The sequence below is a fragment of the Nerophis lumbriciformis genome, linkage group LG04 (assembly GCF_033978685.3).
Source record: "Nerophis lumbriciformis linkage group LG04, RoL_Nlum_v2.1, whole genome shotgun sequence".
NCBI lineage: Eukaryota > Metazoa > Chordata > Actinopteri > Syngnathiformes > Syngnathidae > Nerophis > Nerophis lumbriciformis.
This window is the reverse complement of record NC_084551.2, coordinates 28,739,605-28,758,470: the sequence shown is the minus strand read 5'-3', so window position 1 is coordinate 28,758,470 and position 18,866 is coordinate 28,739,605. Positions and strand designations below refer to the sequence as shown.

The 18,866-nt window shown below is 40.3% G+C and overlaps 1 protein-coding gene across 14 annotated transcripts in view; it reads right to left on the bottom strand.

Moving 5' to 3' along the window:
* LOC133598716 (focal adhesion kinase 1-like) overlaps positions 1-18,866 on the bottom strand; it is a 92,713-nt gene that overhangs the window by 44,119 nt on the left and 29,728 nt on the right. For all 14 annotated transcript variants that reach the window (XM_061951488.1, XM_061951499.1, XM_061951507.1 and 11 more), the window contains exons 3-9: positions 9,069-9,355; positions 8,816-8,982; positions 4,405-4,492; positions 2,793-2,872; positions 2,646-2,708; positions 2,507-2,561; positions 2,114-2,254 (exon numbers count right to left, since the gene is read on the bottom strand). In XM_061951488.1, coding sequence (XP_061807472.1) covers positions 2,114-2,254; positions 2,507-2,561; positions 2,646-2,708; positions 2,793-2,872; positions 4,405-4,492; positions 8,816-8,982; positions 9,069-9,311 — 837 coding nt within the window. In that variant the 5' untranslated portion in view covers positions 9,312-9,355. The remainder of the gene's footprint in view (positions 1-2,113; positions 2,255-2,506; positions 2,562-2,645; positions 2,709-2,792; positions 2,873-4,404; positions 4,493-8,815; positions 8,983-9,068; positions 9,356-18,866) is intronic.

Below are 18,866 nucleotides of genomic sequence, written 5' to 3'. Positions count from 1 at the left end.
CCACTTTTGGCTACTTAAGGAGGCTGATTAATGTATTTTAAGCATTGTATTCTGCCATCATATGGCTTTTAGTACATAACTACGTACGTACATAAACCATGCACGCGCATTAGCTTTGTGTGTTGTGAGCTAATATTTAACAATATGGATCATTCTATCATAACAACAACATGCGCTTATTACAAGTACTGTACATGCGTACGAAACATGGTGAGTGACAGGCCTGAATGCCAAACAAGTTCCTCTGGCCGACCTGTTTTTTTATTCAATACAATTAGTTGGGGATATAGGGATGTCCCGATACAACTTTTCCCTTCCCACAGTGTACAGATATTGGAGTGTTAAGTGTTAGTCGATACGATCTAAAACTGATACGGTATCAGCAGGAATCATAGTAGATATGTAATCTGCGGGGTTAAATCCCTTCTTTCTGTTCAACCCAGGATTCCAACCAGGATCGCTGGCATGATAGACGAGTGGGCCAACTACCAAGCTAAAAGCCCGAGCCATTAACCTGATAACAAGCACAGCTCTTGAGGTCATCAGGGAGTGAGATTTAGTAAAGTACACAAGGCCCAGCCACACTGGCTAGCCTCTGTTATACATACTTTTATTATTTTGTAGTGTGGCATATGAGAAAAGGTTTGATCAAGTGAAATTGGTCAAACAGAGAATAATGGCAGGTATGAAAAATACTAACTTTATTGCATAAAAGTATATACTTATATTATTTTTGTAGAAGACTGTTACAAAATGTTTGATCAAGTAAAATTACTCAGAACAATGGTAAGTATGAAAAAACAAATACCTATGACAGATTTACACTTTTAAAGTGGGGTGTTACTTTGTGTTTTGGTGAAACCTAGTGGTCATAATAATTCATTAATTTAAGGGCACGATGCAGGACATTGAACGATTCAGACACAATCGTTAGTGGATATTGTTTAATGGGCTTGTGCCTTGGAGACTTTGTATCTGTAGGTAATATGCATCCATAATTATTTGATACTCATTTGTATTGGAAAATGTTGTTTTTTGGACTGCAATATTGTTCAATTGAGGACACTTATTATGTATGCCTAGCTTGTGTTATATTGTGTGCTTAGTTATTGTGTAGCTGCAAGCTCCACGTAGCCTACCATGATTACCTTATGTAAACAACTTGACTACAAAGGCAAGGTCAAACTTGCGTGCCTAATCCGAGATGTCAACTGGCTGTCGAGCTTTGCACAAGTCAACGCTGTGCAGGACTGCTCGTTTTTTTTTTTTTGCTGATATCAGATCGTTACACCCCTAATAGTAATAGAGAAAAATATACACATTTAAAAAATATATATGTACCGTAACATAGCTAGCTGTTGGTGTTCTTGATATAGTTTTGGTTTGAAAAATGTAACTGTGAGCAAGTTGCAAACAGCTCCTTTAAGTTATATATATTGAGTTATAGATACTGTTTGTATCCGTAAGTGGCATCAAACATTTTCATTGCTTCCAAATTTAGGTTCACATGCACACATAGATAAAACATTTATCCATACAAAAAGCATTCCTCAAATTAGTTTGACACTGTCAGCGATCTATTGTACTTATTTAACAGTACATTTATTAGTAAATTGCATCATCTACACCGGTCCATATACACGCACGCAGGCACACGCACACACACACACACACACACACACACACACACACACACACACACACTAACACACACACACACACACACACACACACACACACACACACACACACACACACACACACACACACACACACACACACACACACACACACACACACACACACACACAACTAACAAACACTAACACACACACACACACACACGCACGCACGCACGCACCCACGCACGCATATAGTTAAACTAAATGTATCTAATAACTGTGTGTGAAAGAAAGGGACAAATAGGAAACTTTCTAACCTGACCTTGTTTTAGTTCTGGTAAGCCATTAACAAGATAGCATTCCACACACAGTGCTAAATAAATTCCCAATTTCCACCAGAAGGACTTGATAAAGCTGAAAAGCGTGTGAACGTCCTTCACTTTTCCACAAAGCATGAACAATTTGTCTCCATGAACTGACTGCCGCCTTACCCCTAAAGCACATTTGAAGCACTCTTTGTCGAAGTGGTAGATGGGAGAGATTATCTCAAAGAACTTGTGGATGCTCTGCTCATCGTTGAGGTTGGCAAACTGCTTAAACGTCTGCTGGATCTGCTTGCGGAGAGCCTTTGCCTGAAAAAAGTGGAAAAAAATTTGAACAGCAATTAAAAGGCATGGCCATTCTTCAATAGGCTTATGTAGCCCAGGGCTTTGGAAAGCCCAAAGGCAACATCATGTTCAACTTGATTCTGTTTAATCAGGTACTCAAACATCAAGACAAATATCCTTTGTGTCAACATTCATTCAACCAAACAGTTCATCCCACAATCAGCAGAGAGACTCACACTTCACTGACCAAAGGACATTTCTGTCATTGCTGCTCACCTTTAAAGAGTCCAGTAGGCTTTTAGGGAAGAACCTTCTTAAACCAACATCTTTCCTAAAAACACACATTGAGAGCACGACATTTGACATTAATTGTATATTCACCAGGAGAAAAAATCATTGAAGAAATCAATGTTACTCTAGGAGTTCGTAGTTGGATTTCTTGTCAAGGGCATTTCCTGGCATCTCTCTGAAGAAACGCCTGCATAATATAGGGAGGATGGTTAGAACAAACAGGAAACTTCTTAATATCAGGATTGCAGGTATACACACTGTATTTTGTCACCTTATTTCCAGACAGCCCAGTTTCAAAGCGATATCTTGATCCACCTGATCTGCGATATGTTGCATGTAGTCACTCTTAACCTGGTGAAACAGTGTAACAACACATTTTTTTAACTTTAAATGGCATAGGTCATTATGAAAGTAGATCAAGGCAAAAAAAAACCCACCACCATCATAGAAGTTGTTGAGGCGTTTATTTAGGGCCCTATTCTCCCGTTAGCGCTGTTTTTTTTTTTACACACTTGAAGTTCCGCACGTTTGTCTTATTCGTATTCTTCTATTCAGCCTGCAGACAGATACCCAGCAAAAGTTAGGAAAAAGTGCGGGCTCATTTCTAATGAGGTGGAATTTGCCTTGACGCTTTTATTTCTTAGTTGTGTGAAATTGTGGAACATTGAATTTTACTAACACCAGTGAATGTCATTGGAGTCCATGTAAAAATAACACTTTACATTTGAAAAGGCCGCATCAGGCCAGTGCTTGTCATGTGAGCGTGTGTCGCCATGGTGATGTAGTGTGTGTATGCACGCTAAAACAGCTTCATCTTCCTGGCTGTAGATGAATAAGTGGTGGCGGCGTGGTTCAGATCGTAGAAAAATTTGAGAGTTCCCGGCACAAATCCAGCTTCCGCCATACTAGTTACTGCCGTTGTGTCCTTGGGCAAAACACCCCACCCACCTTTCCTCCGATGCCACCAACACTGGTGTATGCATGTGTGTGGCAGGACTCCCTTGTAAAAGAGATGCTTAACCTCAATGGGATATTCTTGGGTTACATTTTTTTTTTTTTAATAAATAGACAAAACTTTGTTCCACTTACTATTATAACCACTCTGATGTTATTTGTGATTTTAAGAGTTCTGTTTAATACAAATGTTTGTGAAGCCATGACGTATCAGAGGGGCTTGACAGCTTTTTTTTGTGTTTGTGTGTGTGTGTGTGTGTGTGTGCTTGCGCGGAGGCTCATGAAAGTTTAACTGTCGAAGAATCAATCAAATCAATTGATAGACACTACATATATTTACTATTACATAGTCACATTGTTCAATGATCACAGTCCAAATAAATTGAATCATTGTCCAAATAAATTGAATGTCCATTAGTACCAGGATGTTCAAACATGGCTGACATACGCGCACAGTCCCCTTCTGCTGTGGGGGCACTCACGAGTCAACGATGTGCATTTAAATTTTTGATCGTTAATTCAGAGTGGTATATGGTCCTTTTATCCTTATTTCAATGGATGTTCCCCAGTGTCTAAATTCAAGCGATCAGAATAGATTTGATAGTTTTCTGGAATTTTTTTTCCATTATTTTATTGTGTGTGGTACACACTGCATTCAAATTTCAACTGCAATATAATGTTTCACTTACCAGGGGCGCTGGACTTATACCAGCCTCAGAGGCGCATGAGAACAAAAGTGCTAAAGTGCTCATCTTGGACGAAGGCGTGCACTGACAGACTTAAGTTAAAGGGGAGAATGCGTTGCAGGCATAATCCGCACAGTCGCGCACCTTTTTTCACTTTATTACATGGGAGAATAGGGCCCTTAGTTACCGGTACTATATTTTTGTGATGTAGTATTTTTCTCTTCTTCTATTGTGTTGTCGCACCTGGTGATAGAGGTAGTTGAGCGAGGGTTTGTCTTCCGAGAAATGACTGAGGTAACCTTTCGGAAAGTAACGCATCCGCAGTTCGTACCTGAGAATGGCAGAGATGAAGTTAATTACAGTTCATCATTTTTTTAATTTTTCCACACACAGGCAAAATGAATACGCCTGTAGAATCCCTATTCAATACCTCTGAGACGATGACTCATTTTCACAAAGAGATTACATTTCATAGCCACAATGTGCAACCATTATATACTACGGCCTAAACTACACAAACCAAAGTCAGACTTGTCACGTGCAAGCTGACAGTTGGTCCTCGACAGGACATTTGAGTAAAACAAACCCAAAAAATCATGACTGAACAGTCGCCCAACATGAAATACTATAGCACTTACAGTTTAAAACACCACATTAATAATTAAACAGGACAATATTAATGTATATAAATGTTGGTCCAGAAAAAAATATTTTTTTTTTGGTTTAACATGATGTTAAAGGTGTTTGATAAACACGTTAAGTGCAATATGATAACGTGCAATATTTGTCTATGTGAGGGAATGTGTGACTGTTTTTATTACTATTTATATTTTCGATAGAGATCGACCAATTATTGGTCGGGCCGATTATAGGCGCCGATATTTGGCATTTTGACGTATATCCTATTGGCCCCTTTTTATCTGTCTATTTTTGTTTTTTTGCAACTACAACAGAACTACATCAGCAGATACAATAATAGTACACGCTATTTTATAGCTTGCTCATTTTGTTTACCGCATGGTGTTTGGATCTTAGTAAATCAGGCCCTTACTATATAAGTAAAAAGGAGCAGACAGCAGCTCAAACATTGAGGAAGAAATTATGTCACCCAGCTTGAAAAATGTCTCCTCTATAAGCTACGTGAAGGATCCCAGAATTGATTTTATTTAAATGTTCGCAATATTTCAGAGGTACTCAAGAGAAAACCTTACAATGTATTAAATCCATAAACTGCTATAAAAGTGTATAAAATTGAGTAGATGGCGAGTTATTGTGATGTAGAGAAATCCCATATACTTTTTGACCAATTTTACCAGGAGATTTCCCATATTTTGAAATGCGAATGTTGATGCTTCTCTGACCTACAGGATTAGACACACATAATAAAGATGTTTATGAAATCCCCTGATGTTTTTTGGTGCTAAATTAACCACAACATTATAGCCTCATAAAACATTAGGTCGCTACTGGTCCAACAATTCCTAAAAAATAATGTTAAAAAAAAGTACTTATAGCCTTGTCCAGCTTTATACTGACATATACTATTCATGTTTAACTACTGTAACTTTTACTGCAAATATATATTAGCTCCAAATATTGGTTATTGGCCTCCTTGACTACTAATAATCGGTATTGGTCGTGAAAAAACATATCGGTCAATCTATGATGACAATGACAATAAAGGGTTTCAATTATATTGTATAATCCCTTTTTTCTTGAGTCTTCAACGAATGAAACACCCATCCATCCATCCATTTTCTACCGCTTATTCCCTTTTTTGGGGTTGCGGGGGGCGCTGGAGCCTATCTCAGCTACAATCGGGCGGAAGGCGGGGTACACCCTGGACAAGTCGCCACCTCATCGCAGGGCCAACGCAGATAGACAGACAACATTCACACTCACATCCACACACTAGGGCCAATTTAGTGTTGCCAATCAACTTATCCCCAGGTGCATGTCTTGAAACACTGTTAAATGAAATATATTTAATTGTGATTAATCAAAATAAATCCACAATAATCCTGTAATTTATCTGATTGCATACTTTGATAGCACTAACTGCTACATTCTAATAATAATGGATGTATTTATTGGAAATTTCAAGGTAATTATCATAGACAACCTGACTTATTTCAGTACGTTTTAATCATCTCAGTAGGAAGGTGTGAGTATAACACCAAAAAAAGGCACAACTCTCTCATAACAGAACGGCATGTGGTCTCTTGACCGTAAAATGCTTGATTTATAAAGCATTATGTGATTATTGCTATTCTGAAGCAGTTTAGTTTATAAAAAGCTAAGAAGTCATTGTGACATCACTGCATGAGTGACACTTAGCGGTGGCTACAATGGAAGGAACTGGGTCAGGACAGTGGTGAGTGGGGATGCTGCAAGCCTACAAACAGATAACAGAGAAAATCAAGGAAGAGAACAAAATGAATAAAATAACTTTGTTCAATAATGAATGAAGCGCAAGGTGGAAGAGAGAAAAATTAGACATGTTGAAAAGCAGAGATCCAAAGAAAAAAACAAAGATGCGGGAGATGAAAAAAGACGACGCAGAGTGAGATCAAAGTGGAAAATGCTAAGTGTGGCCACATGAGACAGACGGAGGGAACACAAGCAAAGGGAGATATAGAGGAGTGTGATAGAGTCAGTCCATCCCTTGGGCTGCGGCTGCTGCTGCTGCTGATCTAACAATAGCTCGACTCTTGTGGGTTTGCAGCTTTTCCGCCCTCTAAGGCACTGCTCTTCTGCTTCACATGAACAATTTGAAAAACGCATTTTTTTGTGTTTTTTTTTTTATTTACTTTATACAGATTTGAGTGCAGTTCACTATAAGTCATACTATGATGTAGCCAAATGAAGATGCCTCAGTTCACTTATGAAGTAAACATTGGTTAAAAATGGTTGGATGTGCTAACATGAGGCAAATAAAACCACATCTTTCCAACAAATAACACCCTAGGTCACTTCCTCAAAACACTGTAGGAACATCATAAGAATAATGATGTCAATTAAGTCACCAATGACTCAATTCATCTAATAATTTGCAAGATGAAAAGGAAAAAAAAAAAAAATATATATATATATATATATCACATGAAAGACGATAATAAATACACAACACTTTCACTACCACTTTTTAAACACGCCAGATAAGCAGTTCTTTTCATGTATTGTTTGTCATGCTTTTGAGTGGGTTTTCTCAAATAGGTGGCCTGAATTTGCTTCCTTAAAGAGTACCTATGACAAATGTATTCTTTTCTGTTTTATAAGTGTTGTTACAATGTTGGATATACATGTTAAACAATGTGAAAGCGTCCAATCATAAGGTTTATGCATTTGGCGTGATGTCACATTGAGGTGTAAGCACTTATTTAGACATTAGTCAAACTCTCAACCAGAGGGAGGTAGAGGGCCAAATTTGCTCCATGGCTATGAGAAAACACAAAAAAGTATGATAAAGCTTTATTTTCATCTAATCTTAGAAAGAGCATAATAACATTGACGTGCAACATGCAGTGACATAAATGCTGCTCAAAGCATAATTTTTTTTTAGTCTTAATTGATCAGCGAGTGTACAGGTGTACCTAATGTTGTTGCCGGGTGAATCTATGACTTCGTACACACTGCAGGGTAGGGTGTCCAATTCAGATTTTTTGTCAAATCCAATCTTTTAATGTAGTCGTTTATAATTTAAAAAAAATACTATATCTAATGGGAATGCACATGCAGACATGACGTCATGATGTCACACGTGCTTCAGTGTTTATAGAAGTAAACATGGCTCCAATTCTAGTAGGTCTCAGTCCTGGCGCATTGATGGCAATTTCAAGGATTTTGTACAAATAAAGACAACGTTTCCTGAACCAAATTTTTGCGCGCAGAAGATTAAGAAGGAAGAGGTCAAGCATTTTGACTCTCGCAGTTTGTGGAACGTTTGCTTCGATGTCTGCTCCGAAGAGCGTGTTGGTGAGCGGTCTGAGCCAGGAGTGGTGGAACACTCACGTGAGTGTTCCATATTACATATTACTTTCGCCTGTTTTATGCTCATTTGTCAGCTATTTATTTTGCAAACGTCTATTTTATCGAATAACTATTTGATGATGTGTTGGTCAGATGAACTCAGCCAGAGCGTTCAGACTGCATTCGATACACCCGATTTTCAGTATAACCACATACGAAAGAGGCTTAGGTCAGATTTTTAAAATTCTGAAATGCACTGTTTACATTGACATGAACAATTCTGATACAGGTCACACATAGACAAAAATAAGGGAATTGACCTGCAGTGTGAACAAGGCAAATTGTTTATGAAGTTTATTTTTGACTGTATCTGGAAAAAAAATAGCGGTGAAAAAGTGATATTAAAGCAAAATGTACACCAAAGCATATCCAATACATATTTTCTAGACCACAGGGAAGTGTTTTTAATGTAGAATAAAATCATCATAGGTCCCATCCATCCATCCATTTCCCACCGCTTGTCCGTCTCGGGATCGCGATTATTTTGGCTGAAGCCTATCCTATTCCGGTCTTTAAGCTAATTATAAAACAGCAGAATGCTAATTAGCCTGATTGTCTCCATTGTATCTCTATATTTGGACAATCAAGTTTGAAGCAACAAGCCAAAACACTGGTGCAATATTACCTCCACTCTTCCTGTGGGTGCTGTTTCTCATATTTCTCCCTGACATGAGAGACTCCCAAGTCAGGATGTAACCAATGGCGTGCGTCCGTGTGCAAATGTGTTAAACGGAGGCCAAGTGAAGTGACACAGCGCAATTTGTGGATTTCCGCTATCTTTTGGATGACTCCCTGTAACACCAAAGGGGGATGGATAAAGAACAATGTGAAGGGCAAAAGGGTATGATGTACAAACAAACTTCAAAGTTGTAACATACCCTGACATCAGTAGCATCTCCATGTCTTATATTACTCGCCCAGGTGCTTGGTTCACTGTTTGTCTCAAAGTAGTGGAAAATCTTCAGAACCCGATCCATAGAACCCGGTGTCCGCTCAACACCACCAGCAGAGCCACTGGTACCAACACCAGTACTGCCGGCCACCCCGGACCGGGATTTAACCCCACACCCACCTGCTGCAGAGTGTTTGAGGTTTGGCTCCAAGTAGGAAGACGTTGCCATGCCTGACTCAGATTTTCTTAGCGGAGCTAACTGGCTGTCATATTCTGTAGAGAAGCAGAGAAGACAGAGGTTCAAATGAGACTTTGTGAAGCTCTAAAGGTGAACTTATTTGCTCCTGATCCAATTTTTAGACCTGCAAAATTTAACATGTCCGAAAAGTTTAGTTGAAAAGTAGGAATAAGCAGAGTTTATTTAATCCAAATTGATGCTATAGAAATAGTGTGGAACCTCGATTTACAAACCCTTCATTGTAAAATAAAACAATATCAGTTGGGATAATTTTTTCACCCATAATCATGTCAGTGATAACTAATGTATTCACGACTGTTATCCAAGACACAGTGTCTGCATTTACCAGAAAAACTAAAGCAAAACCATCAAAAATAATCATCTAGCTAGCTAGAGGAGAAAGTCAGCTAAGATCGAAGGGACATTGCAACAACTTTGAACAATTATTTTATGAACTCAGTTGAAGATCTGACGCGAAGCAACTGCCCTCAGGTACAATACCATCCACCAATACCATTGAACCAATTCACAAACCCTTTCTTAATTTGTGCGTAGTGTCATAGTCACAAGTTGATAAAGCTATGTGTGGTCTCAAAAGATCTAAAGCCAAAGATGTATTTTGTATGGATGTAAGTAACATTTATAAAATATCACAAACAATATTTTATAGTACCCTTAACTACTGTTATGAATAAATCCATAATTGAAAGTTCCTTCCCTGAACGCTGGAAGTGCTCTGTCATTACAACAGTCTTTAAATCAGGTAATCCTGCAATACCCAGCAACTAAACCAATAAGCATACTTCCAGAAATAGGTAGCGGAACAAATTGTAGATCATCTTAACAGCCCTGAACAGGATGCAATTTGGCTTTAGAAAACACCACACTACTGACACGGCTGTTTGCTTCTTTCTGGAAAACAGAAAATCAAAGCTGGACGCAGGCCTTGTCATTGGTGTTGTTTTTGTCGATCTTAAAAATTGTTTAACATAATTAACCACAAGATATTGTTGACTAAACTGTCTAGTTTTAACATTTACCCATGTACGTGGATTGAATCATACATATATGCAAGATCACAGTGTGTTAGGATACAGCACATTAAATCAACATCACGTAACAACAATCTTGGTGTACTGCAGGTGTCAGTGCTGGGTCCACTGCTTTTCAGTTTGTTTTAAATGATCTGCCAAGTTATTGTCCTTCAAATGTCACCTGTCAAATGTATGCCGATGATGCTGTTCTGTATGTCCAGAACTGATCCAGCCCGCGAGATGAATTTGCTAAATATAAAAATGAGCTGGAATTTTTTTATGAAAGAAACTGCTGTTTTAAATGTATCCAGTGGATGTCGCAATAGCAATTCCTTCCATGAGAGCGCGCATGACTTCAGAGGGGGCGTAGCTATGTGCCGTGTGGCGACACTTTTGTGTTTGGACACTACATACTCACGGTGCTTATTAGTGATAGTATACAAAATGTGGACTGTTATATTCATGCTTTGATTGTCAAAAGGTTGTTGGTAATGTGACCTGTGACATTTCTACCCAAATAAATGCTTTTGATAATCTGTACATGTCGTGTTGTACTTATGACTGGGGACACATTGTCTGGGCGCACATAAATATGCTGAAATAATATGTATTCCCTTCTAAGTTTATGTGTGATTAATAAAATGAGTCTAAATTCACAAGTTTTGTTGTAGAAGATGCTACATATGTACAGAATAATCCACATGCTATTAGTACATCAGTTCAGGAAAATGAGAAAATTACGTTAATAACATTCTGTCATTTGATTTTGATATTACTATTTATTTCATCTTCTGATAGATTAAGAATTAACACCAATGGGAGCATTTTAAAACTCTGCCAGACTCAATTGCACCTATTTGACTGATGAAAAGTATCACATCATTTAATCAGAAAGTGTGACTAACGACAATGAAGATATAGAATACTATTAACCGCAACATGTAAGTGTAAAAAACCCAAAACAACAACATTATGATTTATTCATTTTCAGAATGTGCTTGTTCTATTTTTAAACAAAGAAAACAATCTGAAGTTGAGCTAAAATGAGTTTGACACTCCTGTTTTATATGGTGTTGGTGCCTCTATCGTCTAAATGGAAGAAGAATAGGTGTTTTAGTTAATAACAAAAAATAATAAATCTAGAGTTGTGTACAGGTAATCTGATAATACGTGTATATGGTCTATAATGTTCAACGCCGGATGATGTATACAGTATAAGATATCCATCCATCCATCCATTTTCTACCGCTTGTCCCTTTTGGGGTCGCGGGGGGTGTTGAAAACAAGTTAAATGGTCAATTAGTAAAGCTATCACAAAACACAGACCAAACCTGAGTGGTAAGCAGATAAAAAATATGTGACAAAGATGGATTGCACAGAGCAGTGACGAGGTCCCTGCATCAATGATTCAAATCATGAGCAGAGAAGACCCTTTGAGTCCGATCACTGCCTTCACTTGCTGCACTAATATGCAAAACGCAAAGCAGGGTAATGACACTGACAGAATGTTGATATCTCGACATAAGCTTTATTGCTGGTCAGTTGGAACTTTTAATCTGATCTCTCTATTCTCCTCCATATTTTGTCAACGCTGCATATTTAAGTGACCAATGAAAACATGTTTTATTATGTAATGTGTCACGTGTTGAACATTTTGTTTATCCTCACAAAATCATCCAGCATGGCAAATAATAAATAATAAAAATATTATTTGAATATATGTTTGAAAAGGTATAATTATGCTAATTTTTTTAGCAAATTGTAATATAAATTAATTATTTCATAACATTTCAAGCTTTTTCCAGGTCTACTTTGTTCGGGAAAATTACCGTTTGCATTCGAGAAAAGAATGCATCAGTACAGCAGCTTTAATTTGCTGGGGTTTAGGCTGCTGTTTACCTTGTATCAAACTATTTCAGATAGAAATACATAACAAAAAATTAAGACTGTAAAAAATAATGACAGATGGATTAAGTAATGTGATTTATCACACAAAATATTACATTAATCATGTATGTACATACGCAGATTAATCACATAATTTATTTTGATTATACATGCTCCTTTACCTTGCATATTGTGTTATTAAACTTTTAAAAGAGATACAACTGTTTCAATTGATGATATCCCCAAGGCATCTGACTCCCTTATCATACCATGGTGGAAAGTTCAATGGTTTCTTGTTAAACAGAAAATCAGGATTATTCCAAATCAATCAATCAATCAATCAATCTTTATTTATATAGCCCTAAATCACAAGTGTCTCAAAGGGCTGCACAAGCCACAACGACATCCTCGGTACAAAGCCCACATACGGGCAAGGAAAAACTCACCCCAGTGGGACGTCGATGTGAATGACTATGAGAAACCTTGGAGAGGACCGCATATATAAATAGGCGTAAATTGGCAGGAAGTGAGCACGGACCCAGTTATTTTAAAAAATTCCCACCAAGCTGTTAAGGTAGTGCGTATATGAAATACTTTTAAAGCAGTTGTGTTTTCAGAGAATTTGGCTAATAAAGGGCAAGTTACAAATTGGGATCTCCTGGCTGAGTGATTGTTCAATCTCTAACCATAAATTATCTAATAAAGTGGGATTGATCCATTTTAATATATATTGAAGTTTATTTGCAAGGAAGTAATAGGAAAAGTTTGGGAGTTCTAGACCTCCATATTCTTTGGGTTTTTGTTAAGTTTTAAGGCTGATTGGTGCTGGTTTACTTTTCCAAATAAACTGATTGATGTGTGAGTCTAGTGATTTAAACCAGATTTGAGAATGTTTGGTTTGAATCATTGAAAATAGATAATTAACCCTATGCAAGACCATAATTTTCACGGTAGAAACCCTTCCCATAAGTGAGATGGGCGGTGTCTTCCAACGCGCCAGATCATCCTCAATCGATTTTAAGATTGGGGAGTAATTCAAGCAATTCAGATCTGACAATGTGGAGAAAATATTGATACCCAGGTATTTAATGTTCTCTTTGTGCAGTGGAATCGATGAGGTGCTCTGAAAGTCAAAATTAATTGGTAACACAGTAGATTTGGACCAGTTGATGGAGCAATCTGAAATAGAACTGAATTTATTAATGAATGAAATTGTATCTTGAAGAGAAGAATGTGGATTTTGTAAGAAAAGTAATACATCATCAGCATAAAGGCTTATTTTATGATGAACGGTTGGGGTATGGATGCCTTTAATATTTGCATGCTGTCGAATTGCGGTTGCAAGAGGTTCAATAAATATAGCAAACAGTGACGGAGAAAGGGGACACCCTTGCCTAGTGCCCCTCATAAGATGAAACCTCGGAAATATTTGGCTGTTTGTTCTAACCGAAGCTGTAGGGAAACTATATAGGACCTTAATCCATGCTATAAATGAGTCTCCAAATCCAAATTTCTGTAGAGTAGCTAGAAGAAAATTTCAATTCACTCTATCAAATGCTTTTTCAGCATCTAAGGAAACAACAGCTGTTTTTAGATTATGAATAACAGAATAGTCTATCACATTGAGTAGACGCCGACGGCGAACATTGTTGGACGATTGTCTCTCTTTGATGAAACCTGTTTGATCAGGATGTACTATATATGGAGTGACTTTTTCTAATCATTGAGCTAATACATTACAGATAATTTTAAGATCAGCATTAATCAGGGAGATTGGCCAGTAACTGGATGGAAGTGTTGGGTCTTTATCAGGTTTTAGAAAGAGACTGATAGTGGCAGAGTTCATATTTGGAGGAAGGAATTAGTTTTTTTTAATCTTTAAAGCCCATCCATCCATCCATCTATCTTCTTCCGCTTATCCGAGGTCGGGTCGCGGGGGCAGCAGCCTAAGCAGGGAAGCCCAGACTTCCCTCTCCCCAGCCACTTCGTCCAGCTCCTCCCGGGGGATCCCGAGGTGTTCCCAGGCCAGCCGGGAGACATAGTCTTCCCAACGTGTCCTGGGTCTTCCTCGTGGTCTCCTACCGGTCGGACATGCCCTAAACACCTCCTTAGGGAGGTGCTCGGGTGGCATCCTGACCAGATGCCCGAACCACCTCATCTGGCTCCTCTCGATGTGGAGGAGCAGCGGCTTTACTTTGAGCTCCCCCCGGATGACAGAGCTTCTCACCCTATCTCTAAGGGAGAGCCCCGCCACCCGGCGGAGGAAACTCATTTCGGCCGCTTGTACCCGTGATCTTGTCCTTTCGGTCATAACCCAAAGCTCATGACCATAGGTGAGGATGGGAACGTAGATCGACCGGTAAATTGAGAGCTTTGCCTTCCGGCTCAGCTCCTTCTTCACCACAACGGATCGATACAGCGTCCGCATTACTGAAGACGCCGCACCGATCCGCCTGTCAATCTCACGATCCACTCTTCCCTCACTCGTGAACAAGACTCCGAGGTACTTGAACTCCTCCACTTGGGGCAAGATCTCCTCCCCAACCCGGAGATGGCACTCCACCCTTTTCCGGGCGAGAACCATGGACTCGGACTTGGAGGTGCTGATTCTCATCCCAGTCGCTTCACACTCAGCTGCGAACTGATCCAGTGAGAGCTGAAGATCCTGGCCAGATGAAGCCATCAGGACCAAATCATCTGCAAAAAGCAGAGACCTAATCCTGCAGCCACCAAACCGGATCCCCTCAACGCCTTGACTGCGCCTAGAAATTCTGTCCATAAAAGTTATGAACAGAATCGGTGACAAAGGGCAGCCTTGGCGGAGTCCAACCCTCACCGGAAACGTGTCCGACTTACTGCCGGCAATACGAACCAAGCTCTGACACTGATCATACAGGGAGCGGACCGCCACAATCAGACAGTCCGAAACCCCATACTCTCTGAGCACTCCCCACAGGACTTCCCGAGGGACACGGTCGAATGCCTTCTCCAAGTCCACAAAGCACATGTAGACTGGTTGGGCAAACTCCCATGCACCCTCAAGGACCCTGCCGAGAGTATAGAGCTGGTCCACAGTTCCACGACCAGGACAAAAACCACACTGTTCCTCCTGAATCCGAGGTTCGACTATCCGGCGTAGCCTCCTCTCCAGTACACCTGAATTAGAGATGCGCGGATAGGCAATTATTTCATCCGCAACCGCGTCAGAAAGTCGTCAACCATCCGCCATCCACCCGATGTAACGTTTGATCAGAACTACACCCGCCCACCATCCGCCCGTTGTTATATATCTAATATTAATAAAAAAAATTAAAAAAAGGGTGAAAACTACGCGAATTGCACCTTGTGCAGACAAGATTTTTCGATCGGACACGGAGGAATTAGCGATGTAAAAGACCACGTTGGGACAAAAAAACACAAGTCTAATGCCGTTGCTAGCGATACAAGTGGAAAACTTTCAACGTTTTTCGTCGCCCAAACAGATTCTTTGGATGTGATAAATCCGAAGTTTTATTTACTGAGGCAATAATTGAGCATGGACTTCCAATCGCACTGGCTGATCACATGGGACAGTTAATAATGTAATGCAACCTTTAAAAATCATTACGCGGTGATCGCGATCCCAAAAATAAACTTTTCTTGCATGATAATGTCCAGAAAAATTAGCTTTATATTACTATAGAGTCCTTTTAACGAATGAGTTTGATGGTTTATCACAAACCTTAAATGAAAGAAGTCCTTTGTTCTCCTGCACCATGCATGCGCAATCCTGTCGGCTGTATTTCACAGCACGACATACTGTAAAAAGTGTTTATACTATTTATACTTTCAATTAACAAATTGAAGTCTTGTGAAAGGTTGACAGGATAACTGGCATTAACTGTCAAAATAATTTCAAACTATTGAAGTTAGCTTACAGAATAAACATGTCAATCAACCCATATGATTTTTGCTGTAATATTTTTGTTTTGAAAAGTCACTGTGACTGATAGAAAAGTGATGGTTTTAGCAACATTTTAACCTGTCTGAATGCTAATAGTCATTTTGCCTCGGGGGGCGAAGCCCTGAACCCTCCACCAGGACTTTGTCCTGGACCTACCGGGGCCTGCGGCCCTTGGACCCTGGCTACTAGGTTTTTCTGATTTAAAAGTTGGCAGGTATGGTGAGGTTATAAAGCTTTTGCCTGTTAAAGAAAGGAGAATGATCCAATGCACAGACATTCGCGTGCCACGCTGTCACGACCCAGACGCACACCAGTGCGCAATCATATGGGAGCCGCGCTGAGCGCACCTCCAAGCGCGTCTCGCTGCCGGCGACAGCCAGGTATGGGCCCACGCTCCAGCGCCATCCATTTTCAGGGCTAGTTGATTCGGCAGGTGGGTTGTTACACACTCCTTAGCGGGTTCCGACTTCCATGGCCACCGTCCTGCTCTCTATATCTACCAGGGTGAGCCCCACCCCTTTCATGAGCGCACTACGCGCGGAGTGACCCCTGTTACGCGCCCCCGGCAACAGGGGTGGCAAGCAGGTAAGCTGCGCGGGCGGAGCGCGCGGAGTGACCCATGTTACGAGCCCCCGGCCACGGGGGTGGCGGGCAGGTAAGCTGCTTACCTGCTGCGCGTGACGCCGGCCGCGGCGAAAGCGGACGAGGCGGGGTGTCGGTGCGGTGGGCGCGGTAGTGACCCTGGACGTGCGTCGGGCCCTTCTCGCGGATCGCCTCAGCTACGGCTCCCGGTGGGGCCCTCTCGGGGGAAGGGGCCTCGGTCCCGGACCCCGGCGAGGCGTCCCTTCTCCGCTCCGTAAAAGTGTCCATCTCTTTTCTTTTTTTTTCTTCTGTTGTGGCATATGCAGCAGGTGCCTGCTCGTTTTTCGTATGTGGGTAACAACATTTAACTATGTATATATATTTCCGAATTGGTTTAACTGCCACCCGCAAAAAAAAAATAAAAAAATAAAAATTAATCCGCCCGACCCGACCCGCGAGCGGATAAAATCTTAGTTTTTTTAATTTCATCCGCCCGATCCGCGGATAATCCGCGGACTCCGCGGTTGTGTCCGCAAACCGCGCATCTCTATCCTGAATAGACCTTACCGGGAAGGCTGAGGAGTGTGATCCCACGATAGTTAGAACACACCCTCCGGTTCCCCTTTTTAAAGAGAGGAACCACCACCCCGGTCTGCCAATCCAGAGGTACTGCCCCCGATGTCCACGCGATGCTGCAGAGTCTTGTCAACCAAGACAGCCCTACAGCATCCAGAGCCTTAAGGAACTCCGGGCGGATCTCATCCACCCCCGGGGCCTTGCCACCGAGGAGCTTTTTAACTACCTCAGCAACCTCAGCCCCAGAAATAGGAGAGCCCACCACAGATTCCCCAGGCACTGCTTCCTCATAGGAAGACGTGTTGGTGGGATTGAGGAGGTCTTCGAAGTATTCCCTCCACCTTTAAAGCCATTTTTATAAATATCGGAGCTAGCAGTGACCAGAATGTGAGTTGTTTTAGTGAGGGAGAGTGAGACAGGTGCACAGTCACTGATGATGATAGGATGGATGTGAATGTTTGAGATGTCAGATAAAATTGAGCTACTTGTTAAAAAGTAGTCAATGCGAGAAAATTAGTGGTGAACTGGGAAAAAAAAAGTGTATTCTCTAAGAGTGCGGTGATAAGAACGCCAGGCATGGCAAAGACCATAATCGTTCATATATTGCTTAAGTATTACCACTGACTGAGACTCACGGTGACTCCCAGTCACTCTGGACCGATCTATATTTGGATTAAATACTAAGTTAAGGTCCCCTCCTAGAATCAAGCAGTGGTTTGAGTGAGGAGAAAGTGAAGAGAAGAAAGTGTGAAAAAAGGAGGGGTCGGATGGTTACCTAAAAGGCGGCAAAAACTGTTATACAGTCAATGATCAGGTCAATGCATATGTCTTTCCAAACATGAGTGAGGAAACTCCAATTTTTGTGCTCGTTGGCAAATTTCACTTCAAAGTACACCCAGACAGGACTTTAGATAAAATTGTTTTGAGCAAATAAATGATGCAAGTGTAAGTGAGTAATAACCTGTGATTAATCATGACTAAGGATGTAATGATAAACGGTATTAATGATTACTGCGGTAAAACTCCAGATGATTAGTATCACTGTTTTAAATTAAAATGATCTAAAAACCGTCATTGATAACTGCACAATGATAAACTCACGGACTGACTGGCGCCAGCTGGCTGGCTTAAATGCTAACATGAAAACAAGAGAAATTAACATATGTCCCCATTAAGAAACGACATACTCCAATCTAAACCATAAACACATTACTGTCTAAGATATTGAATTGTGCACATTGGACCTACAGGCTGTGCTTTCTTAGAACAGAGTGATCGTTCAATACTCTGAGGATTACGAGTACACTCATATTAAATTTGCATACCGTTTCATTCCTACTCATGATTAATCCAAATTTAAATGTGTAAATATTCTGATTGAAAAATGTATAATTTGACAGGTCTACAAAAAATAAAACACATAATTACGTAAATTGCATTTTTTAACATTCTTTTAATTGGCTTGACAATAATTTTGGGTAGGCCCGCATATGTAACAACAATGACAAGGCAAGTGTTGCTGAA